This window comes from Branchiostoma belcheri, unplaced genomic scaffold (genome assembly GCF_001625305.1).
Source record: "Branchiostoma belcheri isolate BF01 breed outbred unplaced genomic scaffold, Haploidv18h27 scaffold2, whole genome shotgun sequence".
NCBI classification, from domain to species: domain Eukaryota; kingdom Metazoa; phylum Chordata; class Leptocardii; order Amphioxiformes; family Branchiostomatidae; genus Branchiostoma; species Branchiostoma belcheri.
This window is the reverse complement of record NW_017803490.1, coordinates 2,103,225-2,127,677: the sequence shown is the minus strand read 5'-3', so window position 1 is coordinate 2,127,677 and position 24,453 is coordinate 2,103,225. Positions and strand designations below refer to the sequence as shown.

The window sequence follows — 24,453 nt, the reverse complement described above, 5'->3', positions numbered from 1 at the left end:
AATGAAACATCTACAGCAAAAAAATGTACAATTTAGCACAAGTCCATTTTTGGTCCATTCCTACCTTCTTTATATACTGCTGTATGTTCACAAACATTACACATGATCATGTGGTGATATGATATCAAAAGAAAAATAATTTATCATTCTGTAGCCCTTAAAGAATCAATTCACTCTTTTTTCCCTAACTCATATGTGCTTTCTCCCATGGTGATATAAAAAGAAAAATAATTATCATTTTCATGACCCTTCCAAAGTCACATCACAGTTGTTGTGCTTTCTCCCATCTTCCCAGTGGGCTTCTTCCCAAGTTTCTGAGCCTTCCTCTCCTCCTTTTCCTTCTGTTCTCTGATTTCTTCCTTCTGTCGTTCCTCCAGTTCCGTCTGTCTCTGCTTCTCTTCTTCCTCCTCTCTTTCTTGTAGCTCTTTCCTCCACTATTGACAAACAAACAATTGTTATGATCAATGATTTGTTATGATTTGAATTATTGCTATGATTATTGCTATGATCAATGATTTGTTATGCTTTGAACTACTGTTATGATTATTGTTTTGATCAATGATTTGTTATGATTTGAATTATTGTTATGACACTTGTTATGATCAATGATTTTTTTATGATTTTAACTATTGTTATGGCAGTTGTTATGATCAATGATTTGTTATGATTTGAATTATTGTTATGATTATTGTTATGATCAATGATTGTTATGATTTGAATTATTCTCTAATGGATGGTTCAGTGTATGTATGTATAGCTTGGATATATGAATAAAGAAAAAACAAACAAACAAACAAACAAACATCAAATGCAATATTCAGTTTGCTTTCTTGGAAAGAGTAAATGGTAATTAAAAATATTTTCAAAATTAATTGAGAGATAATCAGGGACCTCTTTGACACCAGATTTTGTCCGTTTTTTCACTTTGATGGTTTTCAGGTTTGAATTCAAAAGCAAATTTGAATACATAATGACTTGTGACAACCCCTGCATGCTATACAAAGGGATGTATTTCAAAGACTGTATACTAGATATTTGAAACTCCTCCAATGATTGTAAAAGTTCATACCTATCCCATACTAGCCACCCACTCATGTATCAGTTAGGCTAGCCTTATCAAAATGTAGTTTATATGACTAGTAGATGCCATACAATTGTACTCTGTACCCTGTACAACTGTTGTGCAATAAAGTTAGCAATGTACAAATGAATGTCACAAAGGGGCTGCAGTACTCCCTTCTCCACTAGGAGGCGTTGCTAAGAGGCACTATAGACGCATGTATAATAATTATGTATATGTAGCTGCAATGGTCATTATAGGGATATCACTTTTCAAAAAAGATATGAGAGAAATATTCTGCATTGGCTAGCAAATGTTTAGTTCTTAGTGAGATGCAGATGTTTTTGTTTACATACCTGGTCTTCCACGATTCTCCTCAGATCAAAGCTGGTTCGAGTGTTGTAGTCTACAGGAGGTTCATAGGTGGCCACATGCAGCAGTATGTCTTCTCTGTGAGAGAGAGAAACAATAGTCAGTCTTCTTAAAGACATCCTGTGCAGTTTTTAGGGCTTGGAATCCTGATTTTTCAAAGCCAATATTCTCAGTCATTTATCTACAAGGTGAGTTGAAACCACACTATCCCAATGTATATTGACCCTCATGGAGCAAAAATTCCCAAAATTCTGACAGAAAATGGTTACTGGAAGGGCCCTGGGTTGATTTATAGGGTACCACCCAGAAAATAAAGGACTCATCTTGGGGCTTGTTTCGGCAGTTTTAAATGCCTAAAGTATAAATGCTGATTGAAATGTGCTGATGTGAAGCAGTAATAAACATTGTGTCAATATCACAAAAATTGCCTTATTCACAATATTTAAGTCTTATACCTTGATCACACTGTGTATGTTTAAGTAACTAGATCACATATTTAATTTATTTCTGTATCCTAATTTTATTTCTTGTTAATGTAATTATGTAAATCGTGCATTTGTATATTAAATATAATAATATTTACTATTTTGTTTGGGTGAGGTCCACGAAAAAAAAAGTCGTTGATAGTTCTGACACTAAAGGCTTGCCATCTCACCCAGTGGAACTTTTAGCTTGTACAGATCAAGTCAATGACCCTCAGCTGAGACTGTTACAGATTATATTTCTATCCTCTGCAGACAATCAACATTCTGACATGAAATTCTCCCATTTCGAATTGTTCAAACTGCTACAACCCTCATGTACATTAAAAAAAGAAAAATTTGGAGGTACATGATTTTACCTGAAGAATTTTCTAACTGATACCATCTATATCTTCATTTTTATAAAAAAATGTCTCAAAACGTTTTTTCCTCATAATTTTTCCTCAAAACATTGAAAGAGTGGTCCACTCAGACTAATCATCATGCTTACTGCTGACCCAGAATTTCTGTTATCTATTGATATTCAAAATGTAACGTCTGTAGGGATGTAGCGGGGTTATGCATAGCCATATCAAAGCATCCGTTCAGTAGCCTACTTAACCTTCTCCCTGCTGCCTAACCCTTTAGCCAATAGAGAATTGTAGCCAAATGGCTGCTTCAGTGTGATAAAGGTTAAAGCTCCTAGCGGCTTGCCTGGCTTTCTCACTCAAGGCTTAGTCGCCAAAGCACATGTCTGGACACAGGATGGCAAGAAGCAAGGCTCTGACGCTCATATTGTTACTAGTACAACCATTACTTTTAGCCTCAAATCGTTCAGCTAAATCACTTTGCCCTGATAGTTGCCATGCCGATGAATTGCAACTATCTTGTCGCTGTATAGGGCCTATTCATGCAAACGAGGAAGCTGTCCCCTGTAGCTGGGTTGGTTATGGTGGAACGTACAGCTTCCCTGCGTGTGTTGACGTTATACCGACCGGCTTCAACAACGAGACTCGAGCCATCTTCATCATGTTTCTCCGCTCTTCCACAATTGTGGAACAGTCGTTCGAAAATGCCTCTGGCCTTCGGACGATCTTCATCCAACAGTCGAATGTTTCCACGATTCGGCCGGGAGCTTTTGACGGCCTCCCTCTGCTGCAAAACCTCTACCTCAATGACAACCGTATCTCCAGGCTAGGTAACAGTAACTTCCATTTATGTCATACCTGGGCTGCGATTACTTTCAATACGGGTGTTCCGGCCCTTGTGATAACTAGCGGTACGGCCCGGGCACATTGAAATGTCTGTTTTTTCGGGTGGATACGATAAAATACTGTATACACAGTGTATTCCGCACCACCCTCGGTCCCAGCCCTACCGCAGATCGGATCTCCCTCTGGTTTTTGGCCGTTGGACGATCCGACCCGCAGTCGGGCTGGGACCTCGGGCGATACGGAATACACCATGTAGTATTCTATATTTACATTGCATACAGATTGCATACATCTGCCACCTTGAATAAGTGTTAAAGATATCTCTAGTCCAGCACTTCTCATGCACAGTTTGGATATGCAGGAGTGCAGTTATTATATGTGTTGCGATTGAAATCTTAGTTTAGATGCATTATTCAGGGTGGCAGATATAAATGACAGACATATATCACAAAATTCAAATTTTTCACTTCTAAACAAACTACAGGAATCAACGGATGGCAGTTCAGCACCAAGAAAAGACACTAAAATGCAACTTGCTTATACACTGTCCTTTCAGGCAATTTCTGCTAATAATATCAGAATTAGAGCTAAGGATATGTATGTCTTTTTTTTAACCAATTTTTGGAGCAATCTGATATATATTATTTATAGTTCTCTTCCGTATTTTGCCAGACCCATATACCTTTGAGTCGGTTCCTTCTACAAAAAAAATTGAGATTTGTGCTGTGGATATTCTATGAGCAATTTTTTTTAGCAATATCATATGATTATTCATACATGTACATCTCCTTTCCATAACATGACTATTCATCTATCTCCTTTCCAGAGCCTAATACCTTCGAGGGGCTTAACAGTCTTAACTTCCTGATCCTCGACAAGAACGCAATTTCCTCCATATCCCGGCACGCCTTCCGCGGCCTACCTTCGCTTTCCCTCCTGTCTCTGACCAAGAACCGGCTGCGTTCCGTGCCCGTTGACGCGCTGTTGCAGCCAAGGGCGCTTCTACGGGCAAACCTCGGGACAAATCGCATTACCACTGTTGACAGCCGCTTTGCACTGTTAACACGAAACCCGCGTTTGAGTCTCGACCTAGACGACAACAAGCTTCACTGCGACGCAAATCTACACTGGTTCGTCCGTAGCCTACCAACCCTGGGTTTTATCGATAGTCCCAGCTCGCTGAAGTGTGCGTCACCGGCCGAACTGCACGGAACTCTCCTACACACCTTGAGAGAGAATTTCAGCAATGCTTTCAACACCACCACGGTGCAACCAGGGACCTGCCTTGGACAGTGCGAAGAAATATCAAACACAACAGCTACTCCATACACAAACTCTGTGGTTCCTCATACTACTTTCAAAGATCTGTACACTGAGCATACTTGGCCTGAGAAACATGGAAGCACGGAGATTCCTGCATCCACAAACACGAACGACGTGACGTCAGTCACAGAGACAAACTACATCATCATTCTCGGAGACAATCCAAACGCCAACAAGGATGAGACCTTCACCCGTCTCTTTTCCATAGCCCCTGCCGTAATCGTGCCTCTCCTTTTTGTGTTAGCGTTGGCGGTCGTGATATTTTTCTACAAGGGTTCTCACGGCACGGGCTTGGCTTGCCACATCGTGCCAACTGAAACAGAGGAGGAAGAAGAAGAACCCAAACCCTCGGAAACAGACGAATGTATCATCCAGCCGTACGCGGTGGTGTATTTTGACGCAGACCAATTGCAGGAGTCTCAAGAGGGTGTGCAGTCTTCTACAGCTCATAACAAGACATCAGCAGAAAATGATGCCATTCAGCCGAACGCATCCACTCATGATATAGACCCAGGGCCACAGCTTCGGCCGTATGCCATCACGTATGATAGCGATGAAGACCCAGGCTCATAGCTTCAGCCATGTGCAGTGACCCACAATGAAGACCCAGGGCCACAGCTTCTGAATTCCGGGAGTGAGCCATACGCAATGACCCACGAGGAAGACCCGGGTTCATAGCTTCAGCCAATTTATGCAGTGACCCACAATGAAGACCCAAGACTACAGCATTTAGAGACTTATTATTTCTACACACATAGTCACAGAATCTGGCATACAAGTCACATGGCTTTCATGTAAGGGCTGATCATAAAAGACTACATGATAATGTTATGGTAATGGTGTTAACAGTGTAACATACAGTTTTGAATAATGTGTAAGTTTTATATTCAATAAGTAGTTTTGTTTGCTGCATAGTGTGTATTAGACTTTGCCTCAACTTCAGGCTGTACAAAATTCTGACAGAAAGCTGTCATGCTTACTAGTATTCATTTTTGTAATGTTCTACTTAACTTCTAGATCTAATTTTGATGCACATTTTAGATTGTGAGTGTAACATGTCATACTGCATACTTCGTCAACAGCAAACAGTCTACAGTACTATGGACCTTACCTCTGGAACACTCTTCCGCTACAGCAATAACTCCTTAGTCGCAGGACTTTTAAACAGATCATTAGGAAGAGTACTTGATCTAGTTGATGTTCTGGATTTTATATTGATTAATTTTTTTCTTTCTTTCTTTCTTTCTTTCTTTATTTATTGACATTGACAACAGGTCAAGACACAGGTTATCAACTGAAGGCAGTGTTAACTGGTACATGTATTAGATAACCCACATGTACAGACGTGGAGACAAACATGAAATAAGAAATCTACTATAAATACAAGACCTGAAATAAAGATAACATGTTAACTGGTTACAAGTTACAATACTACATGTGTAATTTTTTTATGTAGTGTGTACTTTTTAGTATATTCAGGATTACCTGAAAAGCAAGCCGAAATTGTAATTACTAGACAGGTAAAATAAATAAAGTGAAAGTGATGCTGTTACCTTAATGATGTCCTGACAGGATGTTTTCCGGGGGAGGGGGTTACAGGGACACTGCGTGACCGTGGGGGGTGGGACCTGGCCGTCAGCGGCCCCCTGGCGGTCCGGGGGGTTACTGCAGGCAGCGGGGGGAGGTAGATCTCTGCCAGACTGGCGGCCATCTTGGCAAAGATGGTGGAGGATCGCGGGACACTCTCATTGTGCTGACTCGTCTCTACTTCTGCCTCCACCTGAAGGAGTGAAAAACAGGGAGGTTAGAGATAGGAAACTTATTCATTTATTTCTTTATCAATTTATACATTGGTGAAGGTAATAAGATATGCAAAAAAAACAGTTACTCAAGCAACTGGATATGATTTTGGAAACAGTTAGACGTTTTAGGTAGTACCTACTACCTTTTGTCAGTGACACTGGAGAGATCTCAAAACCATTGTTTATAGTTAGTATTTATAAACCTGCTGATTTTGACATGTCTAGTGCCTGAGCAGGTCATAAACACCTCCATAATGACCTCTGACCTGCCTGACTTTTTAAGGCCTCCATGACCTATGACCTGACCTGCCTGACTTTTTAAGGCCTCCATGACCTATGACCTGACATGATCAACTTTAATGCCTCCATGACCTATGACCTGACCAACTTTGAAGGCCCCTGTGACCTATGACCTGACCTTCTTTGAAGGCCTCCATGACCTATGACCTGACATGACCTGCCTGACTTTTAAGGCCTCCATGACTTATGACCTGGAATGACCTATGACCTGACCTGCCCAACTTTGAAGGCCTCCATGACCCTGACGTCCTGTTCCTGAGACTGGACCCGGACCAGCATGCCCCACACCGCTGTACGCAGGCCCTCCTTGGTCTTGTCCGCCTGGCAGCAGCGCCCCACTTTGACCAGAGACTGAACTGCACCGTAACGCACTCTCCACATCCAGTCAGGCAGTTCTGTTCACATGAAATAAATATATGTTGTAAGACAAACCTAACAGCTGTATCACATAATGTATGACTAAACAAAAGTTGTTTTAAAGGATATTTACAAAACATGTGTTCCATGAAAATTGTGTTTGCACATGATTGTGCACAAATCCCAAAGAACAACAACATTGGACATGAAATTACAGTGTTCCAAAAAGAGGTATTGTTCCAAAGAACATGTACTAGACTAGTACGTGTTCCAAAAAACATGTGCACACCTTCCAAAGAACATGTACAAGACATGGTTTTCCAAAGAACACCTAAATTACATGACTTAGTGTTCCAAAGAACATGTGCAAACATTCCAAAGAACATGTATAATGACTTAGTATGTGTTCCAACGAACATTATACAATCCAAAGAACAAGAGACGTTGCTAGTCCTTCCTTACTAAATGATCCAGTCAATACAAAGAGGTGAAAACTGAAGTCTTACCCACAGCCTCCTCCTCTACTTCATACTGAGGGTTGAACTCTGCCAGATCTAACAGCCCTGCGCTCTCTGTACACGCACTGTTGTAGTCTGGGGGAAACAACTCTGATGGGTTCCTGAGGGGTCAAAAACAAATCAGTCAGTCCAGTCTAGATCTAAGTCAAAAATGTTTCAACAGCCACTCTCACACAGGCACAATGTTGCAAGCCTGGCGTTATATTGCTATTTCCATGGTAAATGCTCCGTGGAACTTCACTCGCTAAAGTGCCCCCACTTCGAACATTCTCAGCAAGGACACGTCTTGCCACTTCCACTGAAGCAAATCACCCTTTCTTCCTCTATTCATCACCTTTTAGGAGGAAGTTCCACACTGAAAGTTTCTTTCCTACAACAACATCATTATGGAATAAGCTACAACGTGATAGATTCCCATATGGGTATAACATTAAACTTTTCAAGTCTAACAAACATCTGTCCTCACTGGCTGTACAGTAACCCAAAACATTTGAGTGGTTCTCATGAGCCTTGTTTTGTGGTGCTAAATGCTCTGACTATTACACCACACGATGCCATTTCTTCTGCGATGACCAAAAGCTACTTCAAAAGATAACTTACTTGATTCCAACGAGTGCCAGTTTCTGGATTTGCGAGGTGATACCGTGTAGAGCGACATAACCCAGGGCTTCTGTGAAGACATACGCCACTTCCCACCGCCAGCCTGCAATACCTGGTACCTCAGGGAGCTACAGTTTACAGGCAAATCAGAGAAATTTTATCACAGATAAACAATACAGAAAATCTGTTAATAGTATGTACAAAACAATAACAAAATCATTAACGGAGGGGGCCCTAAATTTGCCATTTTTTCTGAATGTTCTCAAATTTCTGTATTTTTTAAAGAACAATTTTAAGAGCCAAGAGAATTGATTTGTAGTTAATAGAATTATAAGTTTTCTTAAGTTTTTACATACTTTAAGTTAATTCCACTTATGTATCTGTATTTCTCTCAAAACTTTTCTTCATCTATGATTATTTTATCTTGCAGTTTAATTGTGAAATTGTTAGATTGTGAAAAAAGGAATTGTTTGGTTTTTTATCTTCTTTCTTTTAATTTGTTTTCAGAATAACAAAAGAAGATCATGGCACTACAAACAAAATTAGTGATGCACATGCGTAACAACAAAACTGATATAGCCAGGAAACAATAAGGACCATAGAAAAAAATTATAAACAAAAAAATAATTGTTGTTAGTAATTTACAGGAAGATTTGCAAAGGTGAGTCTCTCGCTGGCTGGTGTGCCGCGCCCCTCAGGAAACTCAGAGCCCATTTCTGCATGATGCGCTGTGTCCGGTATCACTTCTGCCGACTCCTGTGTCGGCCCTTCTGATTGGCTGGCCATGTGCTGGCTTCCCATTGGTCGGTGCATGTCATGTGAGTGGAGGCTCTTTCTGATTGGCTTTTTCAAAGGCAGCATGCCTCCAGGTGCACTCTGGGTAGCTCTGTTCAAGTCCATTTCTGTGATTTTCATGTCTAAGTCTTCGGGTGAGCCATTTTTGTCGCCTGAGCTGTCCTGAAGGACGTTGTCTTCCGTCGGTTCAATTTCGCTGTCCTCTCCTGGCTCAAGGTCACTGTCCGTGGTGTCAATCCCATCATGCTTCAGTGCTTCAATCCCAGGATGCCTCATGATCCCCCCTGCAGAGTCTAAACTGTCCCTGCTGCTGATTTCTGGCTCAGTGACGGGCTCGCTTCCCGCGCTGATGTGCGACAAACGGGATTGAGGCCCGCTCTCCGACGTAAACGACATGACATGTCTGTCAGGCGGTGTGCTTGCGACCGCTGTGACAGACACAGACTTGTTGACAGACGTAGCGCTCACGTCCGTTCCCGACTCGTAGCCCCTCCTGGACCGCCGACGTCTCCGCCTGCTTGTCCCGACTCCGAGCAGTTCTGGCTCCGTGTCTTCTCCTGTGATGTCTTCCCTAAGAATGGATTGAATGAATGAATTATATTTAATTTACTAACTAGAAAGGTACCATTTTCAAAGCAAATCCTATATACATAGCATTTCCTTTGTGGGATTCCCGCATTCCATCTGGTTCTTTGGGAGCCTACTGCAAAGGGAAAAAGAAGTAAGGGGGAGACCCAGAGTCATCTACTTAGACAACCTACGATGTGGCACTGGCCTGCATGATACTAATAAATTGCGAAGGGCCATGGAAGATTAAGTGGATTGTGATGTTCCTTCCAGAAGATGTAAGGAAAATATTGAAGATAAATTTCTGACTTAATGGGCATGCTAGTGTAGGCAGACCTTGCACAACCTAGTAGACATACATCACCTGTGTGAGGATGCTGGTTGCAAACCAGGGCTATGGAAGGTAAGGAGGGCTGGTGGAAAAGAGTCATGAACATCCATTAAAATCTCACAACAACATGATGATTTTCCTTACATAAGATGTGGTTCACTCTTCAGGCTGTCGGCAGGTTCGGACAGGTCCAGCTCGAAGCTGTGGAAGTCCTCGGGTGTGGGCGCCGCGGGCGCAACGTTCGGGTCCAGCCCTCGGCCCAGGTCCTGCAGGCTCCGCAGAGCGCGCACGTTCTGTATCGCTGCCTCTGCTACGATATTCACCGCGCAGACGCCATCTAGCCTGGAGAAAAAGAAGGCATATCATAATATGGTGTATAAATTTGATATCCATCCATTCATCCAAAAATGAAAACAATGAAGCACAAACTTTCATCAGCAATAAAAATTTAGATTTTTTAAACAAAAGGCATACTAGGAAGTATGTATATGGTATATAAATTTGATATCCATCCATCTATTCATTCATTCATTCATATATCATTATATAATATAATACAACATCTGTATAATCTGGGGATGTCTTTTATTTGAAATCTTGACTGTCTTTTATTTGAAATCTTGTATTTGAAAAATAAAAGTGCCTTTTAAACAATTGTGGTATGTATATTGACTCCTATGCACAAGTTGTTAAAATTCACAGTTACGATCACAGTACTTGGCCACCAAATTGAATGTAAAGTCTACTGGACTCACCAACTCTCATTGGCCAGCCCCATGCCACACTCAGCCAATCCGTGGAGAGCTTGCTTCAGCCCTTGACTGTTGTTGTTTACACACCTGAAACAGAAGGGTTGAAGAATGTTCCAAAGGCAAGTTTTGAATGATTTACAGTGTTGTTGAAAACTTTTTTTTTGAAATGGCCAAACAGTCATGCGCGCGGATGTCATCCATATAATCAAATCAACATGGCCTAAAATAAGAGTGAACCCACCTCCAGACGTCCAGTGCGTGCCACAGTGTGGGACTGACATCGTGCACCCCGCCTGAGGTTGGAGCTGTGGACATGAAGGTTTGCTCCCGGGTCAGGGTACGAGGCTGGGGGGTCTGTGGGGGAACAACAAGACTGATCAATATTAAATGTATAAAATTAAAAAGACTCTTTTTATGCAACCAAGACTTAGTGTTTTATTCAGCTAATGTTTCAGTGACTGTCTGTCACTGTCTGTCACTGAGGCCTAGGAAAAAAAATGTGTTTTTTGTTTCAGTCCTGAAAAAATTAGGGTTGTGCAGGGATCCCAAAAAAGGCTCAGTAACGGTTGGCAGGTTTTTCTTGGGTTGGTCGGGAAACAGGAAACACAACATTTTTTTCCTAGGCCTTACTATTCGGACTTGAGTGTACAATGTGAGTTCGAGGGGATTCATTATAATAATAATGGTTTATTTGTCACATATTCATTTGTACAGAATGGCAGGTCCCGTGTAATTGGGACCTGAATTGCTCTGACAATTACATATTTATCATTGGTTGATTAATAAAAAGTTATCACACATTAAAATCATTATCCGTCATTATTATTAATATAAAATACGTTAAAAGCTAATTCGTTTAAAATATCAGATTTGCGCACATGTACAGGTTGCATTAAAAGTCTTTGGACAATAAAATGGCAATCTCAGTCCCCATTCAGTAGTCGCACGATATGCGGTATTGCACTGTTTTTAAATCTCTCAGTTCTGGCAGTGACAGTGTTCAGTTTGTAGCTAGATCTAGTGTCTCTACCGCTGGTCTCTCCTCGAGTAGGAGGCAGCCACTGTCTGAATGTCGGGGACTCCATCAGACCGCGTCCGAACTTCAGGATCAGGTGTTGACGTCTTTGCTGGAGTGAAGGTAGACCTAGGAGACTGCATGCATCCGAGTACCGGGAGTAGTCTTTGCCAAGTATGATACGACATGCCCGGCGCTGGATGTTCTCTATCTGGGCTATCTGGGTGGAAGTCAGTCCGGGGCCCCAGACAGGGCAGGCGTATTCACACAGGGGACGTACGTAGCTTACGTACACAGTCACCAGGTCAGACACTGGTAGTCTGAACCTTTTCAGGTGTCTTAGGAGGAAGAGACGTCTGCTGCTTTGACTGGTGATGTGGTTGACGTGCGTGTTCCATTTGAGGTCAGATTGCACCATGACCCCTAACAGCTTGGCTACAGAGACTTCTTGAAGTGCATGGCCGTCAATGTATAAGACTGGGAGAGGAGGGGGGGGTTTTGTAAAGTACACATGCATGGCCTTGCATTTCTTTGGATGTAATTTCATGTAACTGTTCGCAGTCCACTGTTCCAGGTCGTCGAGATCATGTTGTAGGAGTGACAGCTAACCGACATTTTGCACACACAGTCATCCCTCAGTAAGACACCTGGAGCTGCATAGTTCCCGTTTAGAACTTTATTCAGCCTGTCACACGACCGGTTTCGCCTGTGTGGCTTCTTCAAGTGTTCTAAATGGGATGTAACAGGCTGAATAAAAGTTCTGAACTGGAACTATGTGGCTCCAGATGTCTTACTGAGGGACGACTACATGTGCATGATGTCTGTTAGCTGAGGAATGAATCCCCTCGAATTTATTTGGACTTGAGTGTTGTTTGAAGTAAGCAGACTGACCTTGTGTCTAGCATCAGGTGTGGGTCCCTTGTCCCCCTCCTTCAGTTCCCCCGGGTCCACAGCCTGACGTCCGATGACGATCCTGCCGACCTCGGAGATGAACCTGAGCGCCAGGTGAGCCCCGGGGTACGGACTGTACGCCTCCTGACACTCCGAGAAACCTACAGAAAAGCACATTTTCTGTCAAAACCAAGGCAGCCACCAGCTAACTCCATCTACAAGCATGTCAGCAGAACACACTGTATCAGATCTGTATCTGCAGGTCAAAAAAGCAAATAGTACAGCGCCTGCTTAAAAATAACTAATGTATCATACATACATGTAGGACTTTAGCAGAACAAATATTGTTGGCTTTATTAAATCTGAGTTTAGATAAAACATACCTTTGAACTCAAATGGTTTGCTCCCTTGTGATAGCATCAGAGACAAAATACACATGAAATTCATACATGTAAACCTGCATTTATCATACAGATAACTTTCCCAACAACTTACACACTGTTTACTAATGTAATGCATAAATGTATTGTACTTACAGTCAGTAGCATTGTTTATTGTTCATAGATGTGAGAAATTACTTTTGTGACAAACTCCCGTAGTTCAAGGAAAGCACTTCTGTGCCCTTCTCTACCAATGTGTGTTCGTATGTGTGAGAGAGAAATAATAAAGACAAATAGTACCGTCCACTCAGTGAGTGAGTGACATACCGTCCAGATAAGTGACCAGTCTGTTCTTGAACTCTGCCTGACCCTCCAGATGACCGACCAGCTGGTGGTACAACAGTCGTGTGAACGTCAGCTGACCCATCTACAGAAACACAAGTCAACATATTTATATGACATGACAAACATTGAATCATAACCTCCTTTATATCATTCAGCACCAAGGACAGGGATGGTAGAGTAATATGAATAATGATTCAGTGTGTGTTTTTCAGTACAAAGAATACGTCCCTGGAACTATAAGTATTATCATTCAGCACTAAGGACAGGGATTGCAGAATAATTCTGCTGACCATAACAGACAAAATTTTGCCCAATCCGTCATCATCAATTAATCAGTGGACACACACACACACACACACACACACACACACGCACACACACACACGTGCAAACACACACACTGACTGTGATATTCAGCACAAAGAACAGGAACTATAGAGTATGTATCATTCAGCACCAAGGACAGGGATTACAGAATAACTTTGTATGTGTTTTTCAGCACCAAGGACAGGGATATTATACTATTATTGGAATATGTACTGCACCTTCAGTAGTTTGAGCTCTGCAGTTCGGAGGAAGGGCTGGTTGACTGCGTCGGTCCGTAGCCAGTACAGGGTGGTCTCTGCCAGGAAGAACAGGCTGGGGATGTGGTGGGCGGACAGTGGTGCCTGGTCCAACGATGTGATCAGGACTTCCAGACATTCTGGAAGGTATAAACATTAATTATAGAAACTAGAATGATAACCTGAAAATAGTTTCATCAGGTTGATAATGCATAGGATATGGGTTTTTCTTTCACATAACCAGTATTGCCTCTTACCATGCTTACATTTGTACATTTCAGACTTTTGTGATTGTTTGCCATGTTTGGGATTGTGTTCACCAGCTATATATAGCGGCGAGAAGCAAAACTCCAGTCAGAAGCTCTGAGGAAGGTGTCTGATAGAAATTGAAGTGAAACGTCAGCAAGGTAAGAGATAAAAATTGTTGTGTAACAGAAAATCCCTTTATCCTAGAAAGATAACATTTGCTGAGCAAATGCATGATGTTTACATCCAAATGGTCTAGCTTAACAAATTACTGCTCTGTTTATTCTCACTCAAACACATTTGTATGTATAATGACTGGTTTACTGTGCACTGATACCTAGATGGTGTCACATGGTTCAATGTGCACTGAAGCTAGATGTTACTGTAACAATGCAGTTCCAAGCATAAAACAATTGTACGTATGAGACATACATACTATTGTTACAACTATGTATTGGAAGGACTACCCACCTTCCTGTACTTTCCCCTTACACTGTGCTAACATGGCGAGTTCAGACCAGGCCATGGGAAGGTTGACATGGTCCCCTACCCCTCCATCCTTTAGTCCTGTTCTTCTCTGTGGGCAGAGACATCAAACTTTATCAACATGACAAAAGTACAGTCAAACTTACACTGATGTACTACTAAGTTTGCATAGTGTAACTTCACAGAAGCAGTGGATTGCTGAGAGTTTGTACTCGCACTGCTACGAAACAGCTCTACAGCTTCGACCCTCACATGCTGGACACTCCCAAAGCACATGTGGAATCCTTCAAAGGCAGCCTGCAGTATCAAGGGCCTGTACTGTGGAACAGTCTTGCTGCTGACCAGCGGCAACTGACAGCAACGTCAGCATTTAAAAACGGACTGTAGATGACCGCAGATGAAATGTGCCTATATTGAATACTGTGACTATTTTGTATAATATGTAAATGTTTATAACATTTGTTGTATATTGTTGCATTGAACTTTTGTAATGTTATTTTTAATGTGTGCCCAGGGATACCTGAAAATCAGATCAACTGATCTGAGGTATGCCCTGGTGAAATAAATAAACTTGAAATAAACTTGAATTGCTTATTCCTTTAGGCCACAAATAAGCATACAATTATCTTTATTTACCCTGATCCTGAGCATCATTTTCCTGGCCTTGTCATCTAGTCTCTCCTTCTCCTTGTAGTCTGTGGTATCGTTGTACTGGTTTATGAAACCTTCTGTCACTTCCAGAGGGTTTCTGGAACACAGAGGCAACGACTGTAGGTAATTTTTTCTACATTTTATAGCCTGAAATCCATCCCTACGTTTTAGGAGTCACCACAGGGCAATAGCATGCAGGGATAGATACCAGGCTGGCTACTACCGGCAAAATGAGGAAGAAAGCCGGGTTCAAGCTCGGCAATGGTCCCTGTACATGAGTCCTCTGTCTCCTTCTTTGTTGGGCAAGTACTTACATCTCAATGCAGGAAAATATGGCTAGCAAACAGTAAAAATATGAACGTGTGTTGCAAGACAAAATATGTGACTATTCTATACGATTTTTTGACCCAAAATATCCCACGCCACAGGTGGCCCACTATGCTTCCACCCGTGTCTAAAGACAAACCATTTCCAGTGGCAAGGGGTTTCGAAGGGCTTCAGAATGGCATGCCATTCTCAGTCTAAATTGGGCCGTAGACGTAGACTGTAGAAATGGTACATACTGCTTGTGTGATGATGAAGAGCAAATAAAGCATAGAAACATACCTGGTAACAGTCTGCATGCGATGTGTGCTGACCGTCTGATCCAGACCCTGCCTCAGCAGCCTTTCCTGCAGCTCCAGACGCTGAGAGTGGGAAATAATCCCAAACTTGTGCACAACCGGCACCTTGTGGATCGGCATGGTACTGCAGAATCTCTCTTTCTCTTGTAGAAAAAAACCTGCATAGAACATCAATTTTGGTTTTTCTTTTAATGCCCATGATGATGTTCATTCTTGCATGCTTAATAACACCTAAGTGAAGTGAAAGTCATGTCAAGTGCCTTTCCCAAGCGCATAAGCTTGGTGACATGGCAGGATTCGAACCCAGGACCTCTTGGTTCTGAGCCATTGCTCTGCCACACGACCTCATGCAACTCAACATTGCAACATCGCAAGACAGTTATGATGAAGGTTAGACATTCAGGTAATGAGATACACAAGGAAATCGTAACTCATATGCAGCTGAAAACTTTCGGATGTTTCAAGTAGTATCCACTACTTTTCGTCAGTCTTTTTGTTATAGTATAAAATAAACATTACAAAAAGACGCTACTCAACTTCTCTCAGTAGCTTTTCTTGGCAAGAATATTAGATAAGAATATCGTAAATAAACATAAAAGTCGCATATGTTGTGGAAATGTCTAATGAATTTATCATAATATTTAGACCGCCATTTTTATATAATTGAGAGTTATCATACCTACCTGGTCAGATAACTACAGTTATACTAGCTACCCGAAGAAATACAATGGCGTTTTCCCTAGAAATCGCAAGGTGGCAGTTCTTCACAGAAACAAACAACATCCGGGCACTAACCCACGTGACCTCCTCTTTCCCGGAACCAAGCCGAGGCAAGGGGAACCTCATCGAGCCTGGGCCGGGTCAGAGAAAGGGTGGGACATTGTATTTCTTCGGGTAGCTAGTATAACTGTAGTTATCTGACCAGGTAGGTATGATAACTCTCAATTATACGTCGCTACCCTCCGAAATACAATGGCGACTTCAAAGCCGCGAGATGAGGGTAGTATAACAATAGAAAAACGAGACTCACCAGATCCCAAGGGGAGAGATGAATGATCATCCTGGAGTCACGTCTTTCACCTCCGTCATACAGGTGCTGCTGAAGGATGACTGATCCCCCATTTTGACAGCTGAAGTGCCGGATACATTAAAGGGCAGAACTACTACACTGTAGTCCTTTCGGGCAAGGTTGAGGCACTCAAGGTAGAGATGAGTGCCCTACCTAAATCCGACTCGATCTCTGGTCGGAAATAAAAGGTTTGGAAGGTTCTGGCCGAGGCCCAGTCTGCCAAACGCAACAACTCATTCAGAGACAAACCCTTTCGCAAAGCTGCAGACGCAGCGGCACCACGATGGGAATGAGCTTTAAAAACACTGGTATCAATACCAGAAAGCTCCATAACCAACTTCAACCATCTGGCTAAAGTTGCAGAAACAACAGGTTTCTGATTCTTAAAAGATAAGAAAAAACTTCTTAGACCTAACAGGAGACTGACTTCTCCTAAGGTACTCCTTAATATGTCTTACCACACAGATACTGCTGTGATCTGGGTAAGCATGAAACACAATCTCTCTGTAAGGCCGAGCAGGCCTATCAGATTTTGTTAACTCAACTGGAACAAAAACAAACCTTAACGTCAGACACGCTCATAAGATCAATAGACAAGGACGCCAACGTCCCACATCTATCAGCAGATGACAAAGCCATCAATGATAAAGTCTTCAGAGTAATCTGCCTCAAAGTAAGAGACTCTAGAGGCTCCCAAGTCTGCAGGAATCTGAGGACTTTACTAACATCCCAGGTAACTAGGTACCTAGGTCTAGGGGGGCGCATATTAAACACACCCCGCATAAAATTAACAACCATCCAGTGTTGCCCAATCTGGACACCATCTGAAGTCTGACGAGTTGAGGAAATCGCAGAGCGATGGACATTAATGGTCTTATAAGACATACCCTCTTGATAAAGGTACAAGAGGTAGTCAATAACCTCAGGAACCGTAGTACTGAGGGGATTTAAGGACTTAGTCCTGCACCAACTGGAAAAACGTTTCCAAACTGACTGATATTGCTTTTGGGTACTTTTTCGCTGAGCCGCGGAAGCCACTGCTGCCGCTTCAGATGACAAACCCGAAGTTATCAATGCTTGCCTGACACAAGCCAAGCGGTCAGCTTGAGAATTTTCCAAAGAGGATGCACCTCTTCTAACCCGGGAAGACACAGGACGTTCTTCTCCACAGGGAAGAACAGCGGATCCCGAATGGCTAACTCTCGGAGCAGTGGAAACCATGGCTGAGAGGGCCAAAAAGGTGCTATGACCAAGGCTACTGCCTGATCTGACCGAATTTTGTTCAGGACTCTTGTGAGTAGACAAACAGGTGGGAATGCGTACACCCGCATTTTGCCCCAAGAGCAGAGGAAGGCATCGATCCTCCATGCTTCTGGGTCGGGATGCCATGCACAATAAAGTGGAAGCTGATGGTTGAGCCTCGAGGCAAACAAGTCCACTTCTGGGTGGAAATGAAGCATCTGACATGCTTCGTGAAAGAGAAGTGGATGGAGCTTCCACTCTGTGTGATCGTGAAACACTCTGGATGCCGTGTCGGCTTCCAGGTTGACCCGACCCGGCAGATGTTCTGCTGATAACATCAAACCCCTCGCTAGAGCCCATTTCCATAGAGAAACGGCAGTTTGGCTGAGAGGCAAGGAGTGGCATCCTCCTTGTCGGTTGATGTATGAGATTGCCGTTGTGTTGTCCAACCTGAGTCGAATGTGGGAATCGCTCAGGTCGGATGCGAAACACTTCAGGCCGAAGAAAGCAGCCATCAACTCCAGCTCGTTTATGTGTCTCTGTCTCTCCTGAGGAGACCAGCGACCCCCTGTCCTGCGCCCGTTGCAGACTGCTCCCCAACCTTGGAGAGATGCATCTGTGGTGATGGTTAGAACCACTGGACTCAACAGAATGGCCCGACCGTTCCACTGAGGCAAACAAGCTGCCCAGGCCGCTAACTCTGCACGAGCTTGAGGGGACAACACCACTTTGGTCTCCCATGGACGATTCTGTTTCAGAGCGTTGTTTAGACAACTCTGCAAATTCCTGAAGTAAAGCGGAGCAGGCAAGACTGCTGCTGACGCTGCATTCATTTGACCCACCACTTCGGCAATCTGCCGGAGGGACACATGCTGCAACCTCTGCAAGGAGGTGCAGCTCCTGACAATCTTTGTCACCTTCTCCCGAGGGAGAAGCAACGTCATGAGATGAGAATCTATTTCCAGACCCAAGAAGATCAGCTTCTGTGTCGGGATCAACTGGGACTTCTCCCAATTGATCAGAAATCCCAGCCGTGATAGAAGGTCTATTGCGAACTGGAGATTCTGCTGACATTGAGATTGGGATGACCCCAAAATCAACATATCGTCGAGATATATCACAATCCGAATCCCTTGAGATCGAATTACCGCAACGATGGGCTTCATCACCTTTGTGAAGACCCTCGGCGCGCAATTCAGTCCGAACGGCATGGACTGGAATTCCCAAATCCTGCCCTTGAAGCGAAACCGCAGGAGTTTCTTCATGGACTGGTGTAGGGGAATGTGGAAATAGGCATCCTTGATATCCAAGGTGGCCATCCAGTCGTTTGGCTGTAAAAGCGACTGGACCTCCTTCATCCCTTCCATCTTGAAGTGGTCTGCGACCACATATTGATTGAGAGGCTTTAGATTGACTACTGGACGCCAGGTCCCGTCTTTCTTTGGGACCAGAAAAAGGCGTGATAGGAATTGTCCTTCCACAGGAGACACTTCCAAGATCACCCCTTTTTGTTTCAGCGACAAAACCTCTGCTGCCATGAGGTTTTCGGCCTCTAGATTTAACCCTGTCACCTCTTCTGGAGGGACAAGTTGATGGGGTCGCCCTGTGAGATGGACCCTCAGACCTTTGCTCACAGTGCTCAGAACCCATGGATCTGAGCAGATGGTTTCCCAATGAGAAAGGAAATGCTGAATTCTCCCAGCAACTGGAAGAAGATCCATCCCAGAGGGCGACCCTGGCTCGAGACGAAGTGGGGGGTTGACTACTTTTTTGCCTGCCGAAAGGACTGATTTCCTTTACGGTATGACTTGCCCTTAGCCGACTGCTGACGGTTATGGAAGGACTGCTTCCCACGTCCTCTCCCAAAACTCATCTTGGGTTGAGAAGAGTCAACTGCGGCCAAAGGGCTACTGTAGACCACCCGCCTTGTAGACGGCTTAGGGTCCTTGTAGACCTTTTCCACTGTCTTACCAGCCTTATCGATCTCTTCTACTTTCTGTAGAATGTCATCCCCCAACAACCACTCACAAGTGGGTACAGTCAGGCGGTCATCCCCAGCCTGATGTTTAGTGCTGATCTTGTCGTTGACCAAGCACTTGAACTTATCCTCGACCCAATCATGCACCTGACGGCGCCTGAAGTAGGTAATGTGAGAGCACACTCCTGCATTCAGCTGACCAGCAATGTTCAAGTGATCAGCAATGACCTTAGCCTGGTCACGGACAGACTCATCCTCGTGCGAGAGCAGAGGCTGCAGCAGGTCCATCACCTGCAAGACCGGCTGTATAGCTTCGAGGGCATGACCCTGGATAGCCCTCAAAGCATTATCCTGTTTCACCGCCTGTACCGTCTGTTTCACCGTCTTCCACCTTTCACCCAAGGCATTGTGCAACTTGGGGGCAGAGACCGCTGCCGCCTGAGAGGCATCCAGGTGATAGGCCTTCTCTGTATCCTCAAAAACCTTCTCCTGCCAGGGGAGAAGTCTTTGTTCCTTAAACCAATCCACGATCCCAGGGGAAACAACAAGTCCCTTAACTCGTGGTTGAAGTGAGGTCAGGAAGGAAGGCCTGTCTTGTACAGGCTGCACTGCTACATCCGAGTGGACCTCAGAGTGCTCTGTGCTAGTGTGCTCTGTTAACCCTTCCGGAGGAGGGTGTTCTGAGGGAGCATGTTCTGACTCTGAAAGAGCCTCAGATTCAGAAGGATGCAGGTCGATAGCATCGACCAGCTCTGGATCCGTAGAAACGGATGTCACGTCCCTGATAGGGGACCTGGACCTAACACGTGAGGCAGAAGTCGAACGCCACCGACGTCTCGGGGCCCGAACGTCAACCTCTGAGTCCTCAGACTCCTCATCCTCACGATGAACCATTGCACGAGTAGTGCCTTGATTCAGATGGCCTCTGAGCGAGGACTGCTGGTCCAAAACAGATCTCATATCCGTCATAAGACGGTTGAACTCTGAGAAAACATCCCAATGACCACTAGTGGGCAAAGGGAAATTGGGCTGAAAGCCCGCAGTACCTCCCGCAGTCGGCACCGAAGTGGCAACTGGGCGTGCTCCAACATGTCCCGGCACCGAGGTGGCGGAGAACATGGCACGATAAGTACCAGTACTGCTTGCAGTTCCCGTTGGCACGGGTGCAAAACCAAGGTGAGGCAACGGAGTAAACGCACCTGACAGTTGAGTATCAGTTCTCATCCCTGCCTGCACGTACGTTGCCGAGGGAGCAAAATCCCCACGTGACGTAGTGGCGGGCTCCATAACTGAAAAAATGCTGTAAACAAAACAGCAAAAAATGGAATAATCAGACTCTAAACACACCAAAAACAAGGACCCACAGAGACAGTGGGACCTCCGGAACCTTCCTGATCCAAAAGGAAACAGGAAAGATCGCTAAAATGTGAAAAAAACACACCACCAAGCGAGAACTACAAAATCCACTTACCTAGCCGAAGGCAGTGAAGGGAAAGAGGAGGTCACGTGGGTTAGTGCCCGGATGTTGTTTGTTTCTGTGAAGAACTGCCACCTTGCGATTTCTAGGGAAAACGCCATTGTATTTCGGAGGGTAGCGACGTATAACGTTATTTGACTAGCTGAAAGACTAGCTGGATTGATTTTCGACAGTTTTCAGACGCAACTTTACACGTTTTTCTAGTAATATGAACTACAAAATTTGTCCACAACACACATCATATTCACCTTATGTTGATATCACCCGTTAAGTCGTTGTAGCTTAGGTCAAAATGTGAGAAAACTTCCGGAAATTCTGCCTAAACTCAGCCGGAGGCCGCCATATGTTGTTTGGGCAACTATGGTGACTAGGGGCAAAGGTCAACGAACTCTCGTGACCGCACGTTGGACAGCGACACCTAGCGAGATGCGGTATATTTCCCCAGCCCTGTCGTGTTTTTGGTCATAGGTCACTATAAAGCGATTTCAGGGCAGCAAAACTGGAAATCTTGTGAATAAGGCTGCTTCACATTAGCACATTTGAGTCAGTATTTCATACTTTGGGCTTTTAAAACTGCAGAAACAAGCCCCAAGATGAGCCCTTTCTTTTCTGGGTGGTAACGTTACCCTAAAAATCAGCCCAGTGCCCTTACAGTAACCATTTTCCGTCAGAATTTTGGGAATTTTTGCTCCATGAGGGTCAATATATATTGGGATAGTGTGTAGTTAGCTCAGTATGTAGCGATAAATGACTAGAATATTGGCTTTGAAAAATCGGGTTTCCAAGCCATAAAAACTGGACTAGATGCCTTTAAAAAGGTGCATACAACTAAGTTTTTTTCCATCAATTTCCTTGATTCATTCATTCAATATTACCCCCTTCCCCACCTTCCGCAGAACATTTTTCCCGCTTCAGTGATCACCAGACAGGTACCTGCCTGAGGCGGTAAACCGGTAAGGTACAGGCTTACCTGGGAACCGGGCGCGTCCACTTACAGATCACGGGGAGAGACACAGTAAACCTTGCTTTTTCCAGTTCATTCCAATGATAAACTCTACAGAAATGTTAACCTGCCTCCGCTAATAAGTAGTACATTATAAAGTAGATTGACTTCAGAACAGTTGTCGTTTACGGGAGCACTATGGATGACATTTTTAGTCCCTCCCTCCTTTGTCCCTGAAGAATGGTCGCGTCCATGAATGAGGTCACTCTTAATCATGTTGTCCTATTGTCCGCGACATCCGTGACGGTTAGAACGATCCAAAAGACTCGACATGCAGTTCCGGTTTTCAAAATTCACCAGACTGACAATGTTGTAAACGTTGTCTCAGCACACATAGCATAAACGTGTGTTGTTGAACAAAGTTTGGACTCGAAAAGTCGACGTTTTGGTCCGGGGCTGTCTTCGGGTCACCTGAGTGGATTGACAGGTGAGTATATACTATTTTACCCAGTCTTGGGGTCAGGGCTGATCAGTAATTAGTAACCGTCTGAATCGTTAATTGTGACTTAGAGGGCTAGCTTTTAGTCGGCCCCAAACATATATAGACGGTTTACTATGCCAAATAATTAGTGTTGTTTTCTTCTACGACTTCAGAACTTAAGATATATAGACGTTGAGCACATATGGGATAGGGAACAGATATTGGGAGGCAAGATATACATGTCGTAACTAATGAATGGATGTCACAAAGACAGGTCAGCCATGTAAATGGTTACGATCTTCCCTCCCATATTTTCTCGCACTCTTGCCTCTACTTTAAATCTTGTAATCTTGCTGGGCTTGGTTTTTGTTAGATCATTATGACAAGGCCAATGTACACGTAGATGTGGGGAAGAAAATTCAGTTTACCAAGTAAGAAACGCAAAACTATGCATGCTTTGAATAATGATAAGCCTATTATTAAGTACTGACTTCCCCTCCCCCAAGCGTTTAAAGTATTGTTCTGTGTTTAAAATACTGCCATGTTCTATAGATTGCAGTGTGTGTGTTGTGCGTGTTTCAGTGTGAAGCACAATGTGATGCAACATTAGCCTCTACCAGGCTTCGGTAGGCGGCTGGAAAGAGTAGAAATCGGCCAAATAGAGAGATAGAATGCGGCAAACCAGGGCAAACTATTCTCTCCAGCAGACCAACTCCCCTGGCATGCTATCTCTAAGTTGGTCGATTTCTACTCTTTCCAGCCGCCTACCGAAGTCTAGTAGAGGCTAATGCAACATTATCTAGATATTTTTTAACTGCCTGCCACGCCTTAGGGCGGTTATACTGGTTAAACTACATATCTTCAAGTTCAAATTCATAGTGCCTCTGACGTCACCCCAGACGGTTGGTATGTTCAGACGTGCGGCGGTTACAAAAAATCTCCAAGCAGATGTTTGAGGCGGCTACATCGTTACGTTTTTCTGCATGGCTGAAATTAATTTTGTGTGACATACTGAGGAAAGGGCATGGCTAAAAAAAACGTTACGATTTATACCACCCAACATCTGCTTGGAGATTAGTTACAAAATACATACATTACAAAATACCGGAACTAGCTAGAACTGTAAACATGGTGGCCATGTCGTGCTAATCTCCAAGCAGATCCTAGGGTGGCAAAAGACAGTATCAAATTGGCCAGGCAGTATCCATTGGCTAGAGAGGGTCCACCCTTGGGCGACGTATTGGACCCTCTCTGGCCAATGGATACCGTCTTTTGCCACCCTAGGATCTGCTTGGAGATCATTCTCGTGCGTGTATTCACAGAGCGTCAGCCATGCATTATTGAAAACTCACTGAACCTGAAAATCGCTTGCAACTTTCTGAATGTGGGAACAAGGGACTGTTGTGTTACGAAGACAAGATGCCAAGGGCTAGTCCATCTTAAAAGGGACGGTTTAAAAGTAACCAACAATGTTTGAACACGACGGTCCAATCTAATTAACATTTTATTACCCTGATCATAATTTCTATCAAAGAGCTGTATATGCTTAATACCTTTGATAAAGTGTTTCCCTAAATTTGTGAGTGAGTGACCGTGGGTGAATGAATGGAT

At 43.7% G+C, this 24,453-nt stretch overlaps 3 protein-coding genes across 3 annotated transcripts; 1 reads left to right on the top strand and 2 right to left on the bottom strand.

Annotated features, from left to right (window-relative positions):
* The first annotated feature begins 2,922 nt into the window (after window positions 1–2,922).
* On the top strand, window positions 2,923–5,003 carry LOC109468368 (SLIT and NTRK-like protein 2). The gene is made up of 2 exons (XM_019766618.1): window positions 2,923–3,091; window positions 3,934–5,003. Exons 1-2 carry the CDS (start codon window positions 2,923–2,925, stop codon window positions 5,001–5,003), a joined length of 1,239 nt encoding a protein of 412 aa, XP_019622177.1.
* A 976-nt stretch (window positions 5,004–5,979) lies between these two features.
* Window positions 5,980–21,760, bottom strand: LOC109468801 (transmembrane protein 232-like). The gene is made up of 15 exons (XM_019767140.1): window positions 21,666–21,760; window positions 15,636–15,807; window positions 15,015–15,126; window positions 14,364–14,469; window positions 13,629–13,786; window positions 13,066–13,165; window positions 12,359–12,519; window positions 10,694–10,806; window positions 10,456–10,539; window positions 9,845–10,042; window positions 8,653–9,373; window positions 8,008–8,135; window positions 7,396–7,508; window positions 6,746–6,927; window positions 5,980–6,210 (listed from the first exon to the last, which is right to left on the bottom strand). Exons 2-15 carry the CDS (start codon window positions 15,770–15,772, stop codon window positions 5,980–5,982), a joined length of 2,544 nt encoding a protein of 847 aa, XP_019622699.1. The 5' UTR covers window positions 15,773–15,807; window positions 21,666–21,760.
* LOC109468800 lies at window positions 17,741–21,436 on the bottom strand. Its single transcript, XM_019767138.1, has 2 exons — window positions 21,413–21,436; window positions 17,741–21,241 (listed from the first exon to the last, which is right to left on the bottom strand). Exon 2 carries the CDS (start codon window positions 21,226–21,228, stop codon window positions 19,726–19,728), a length of 1,503 nt encoding a protein of 500 aa, XP_019622697.1. The 5' UTR covers window positions 21,229–21,241; window positions 21,413–21,436; the 3' UTR covers window positions 17,741–19,725.
* Window positions 21,761–24,453: the final 2,693 nt, after the last annotated feature.

Bases quoted from the DNA above. Each gene is read 5' to 3' on its own strand.
- LOC109468368 (XM_019766618.1), top strand. From the start codon at position 2,923: ATGTTTCTCCGCTCTTCCACAATTGTGGAACAGTCGTTCGAAAATGCC. The intron at 3,092-3,933 runs GTAACAGTAACT...TCTCCTTTCCAG, and splicing joins CAACCGTATCTCCAGGCTAG to AGCCTAATACCTTCGAGGGG.
- LOC109468800 (XM_019767138.1), bottom strand. From the start codon at position 21,228: ATGGAGCCCGCCACTACGTCACGTGGGGATTTTGCTCCCTCGGCAACG.
- LOC109468801 (XM_019767140.1), bottom strand. From the start codon at position 15,772: ATGCCGATCCACAAGGTGCCGGTTGTGCACAAGTTTGGGATTATTTCC. The intron at 15,127-15,635 runs GTATGTTTCTAT...TCTGTGTTCCAG, and splicing joins CGCATGCAGACTGTTACCAG to AAACCCTCTGGAAGTGACAG. The intron at 13,166-13,628 runs GTGCAGTACATA...GTGTTTCTGTAG, and splicing joins CAGAGCTCAAACTACTGAAG to ATGGGTCAGCTGACGTTCAC.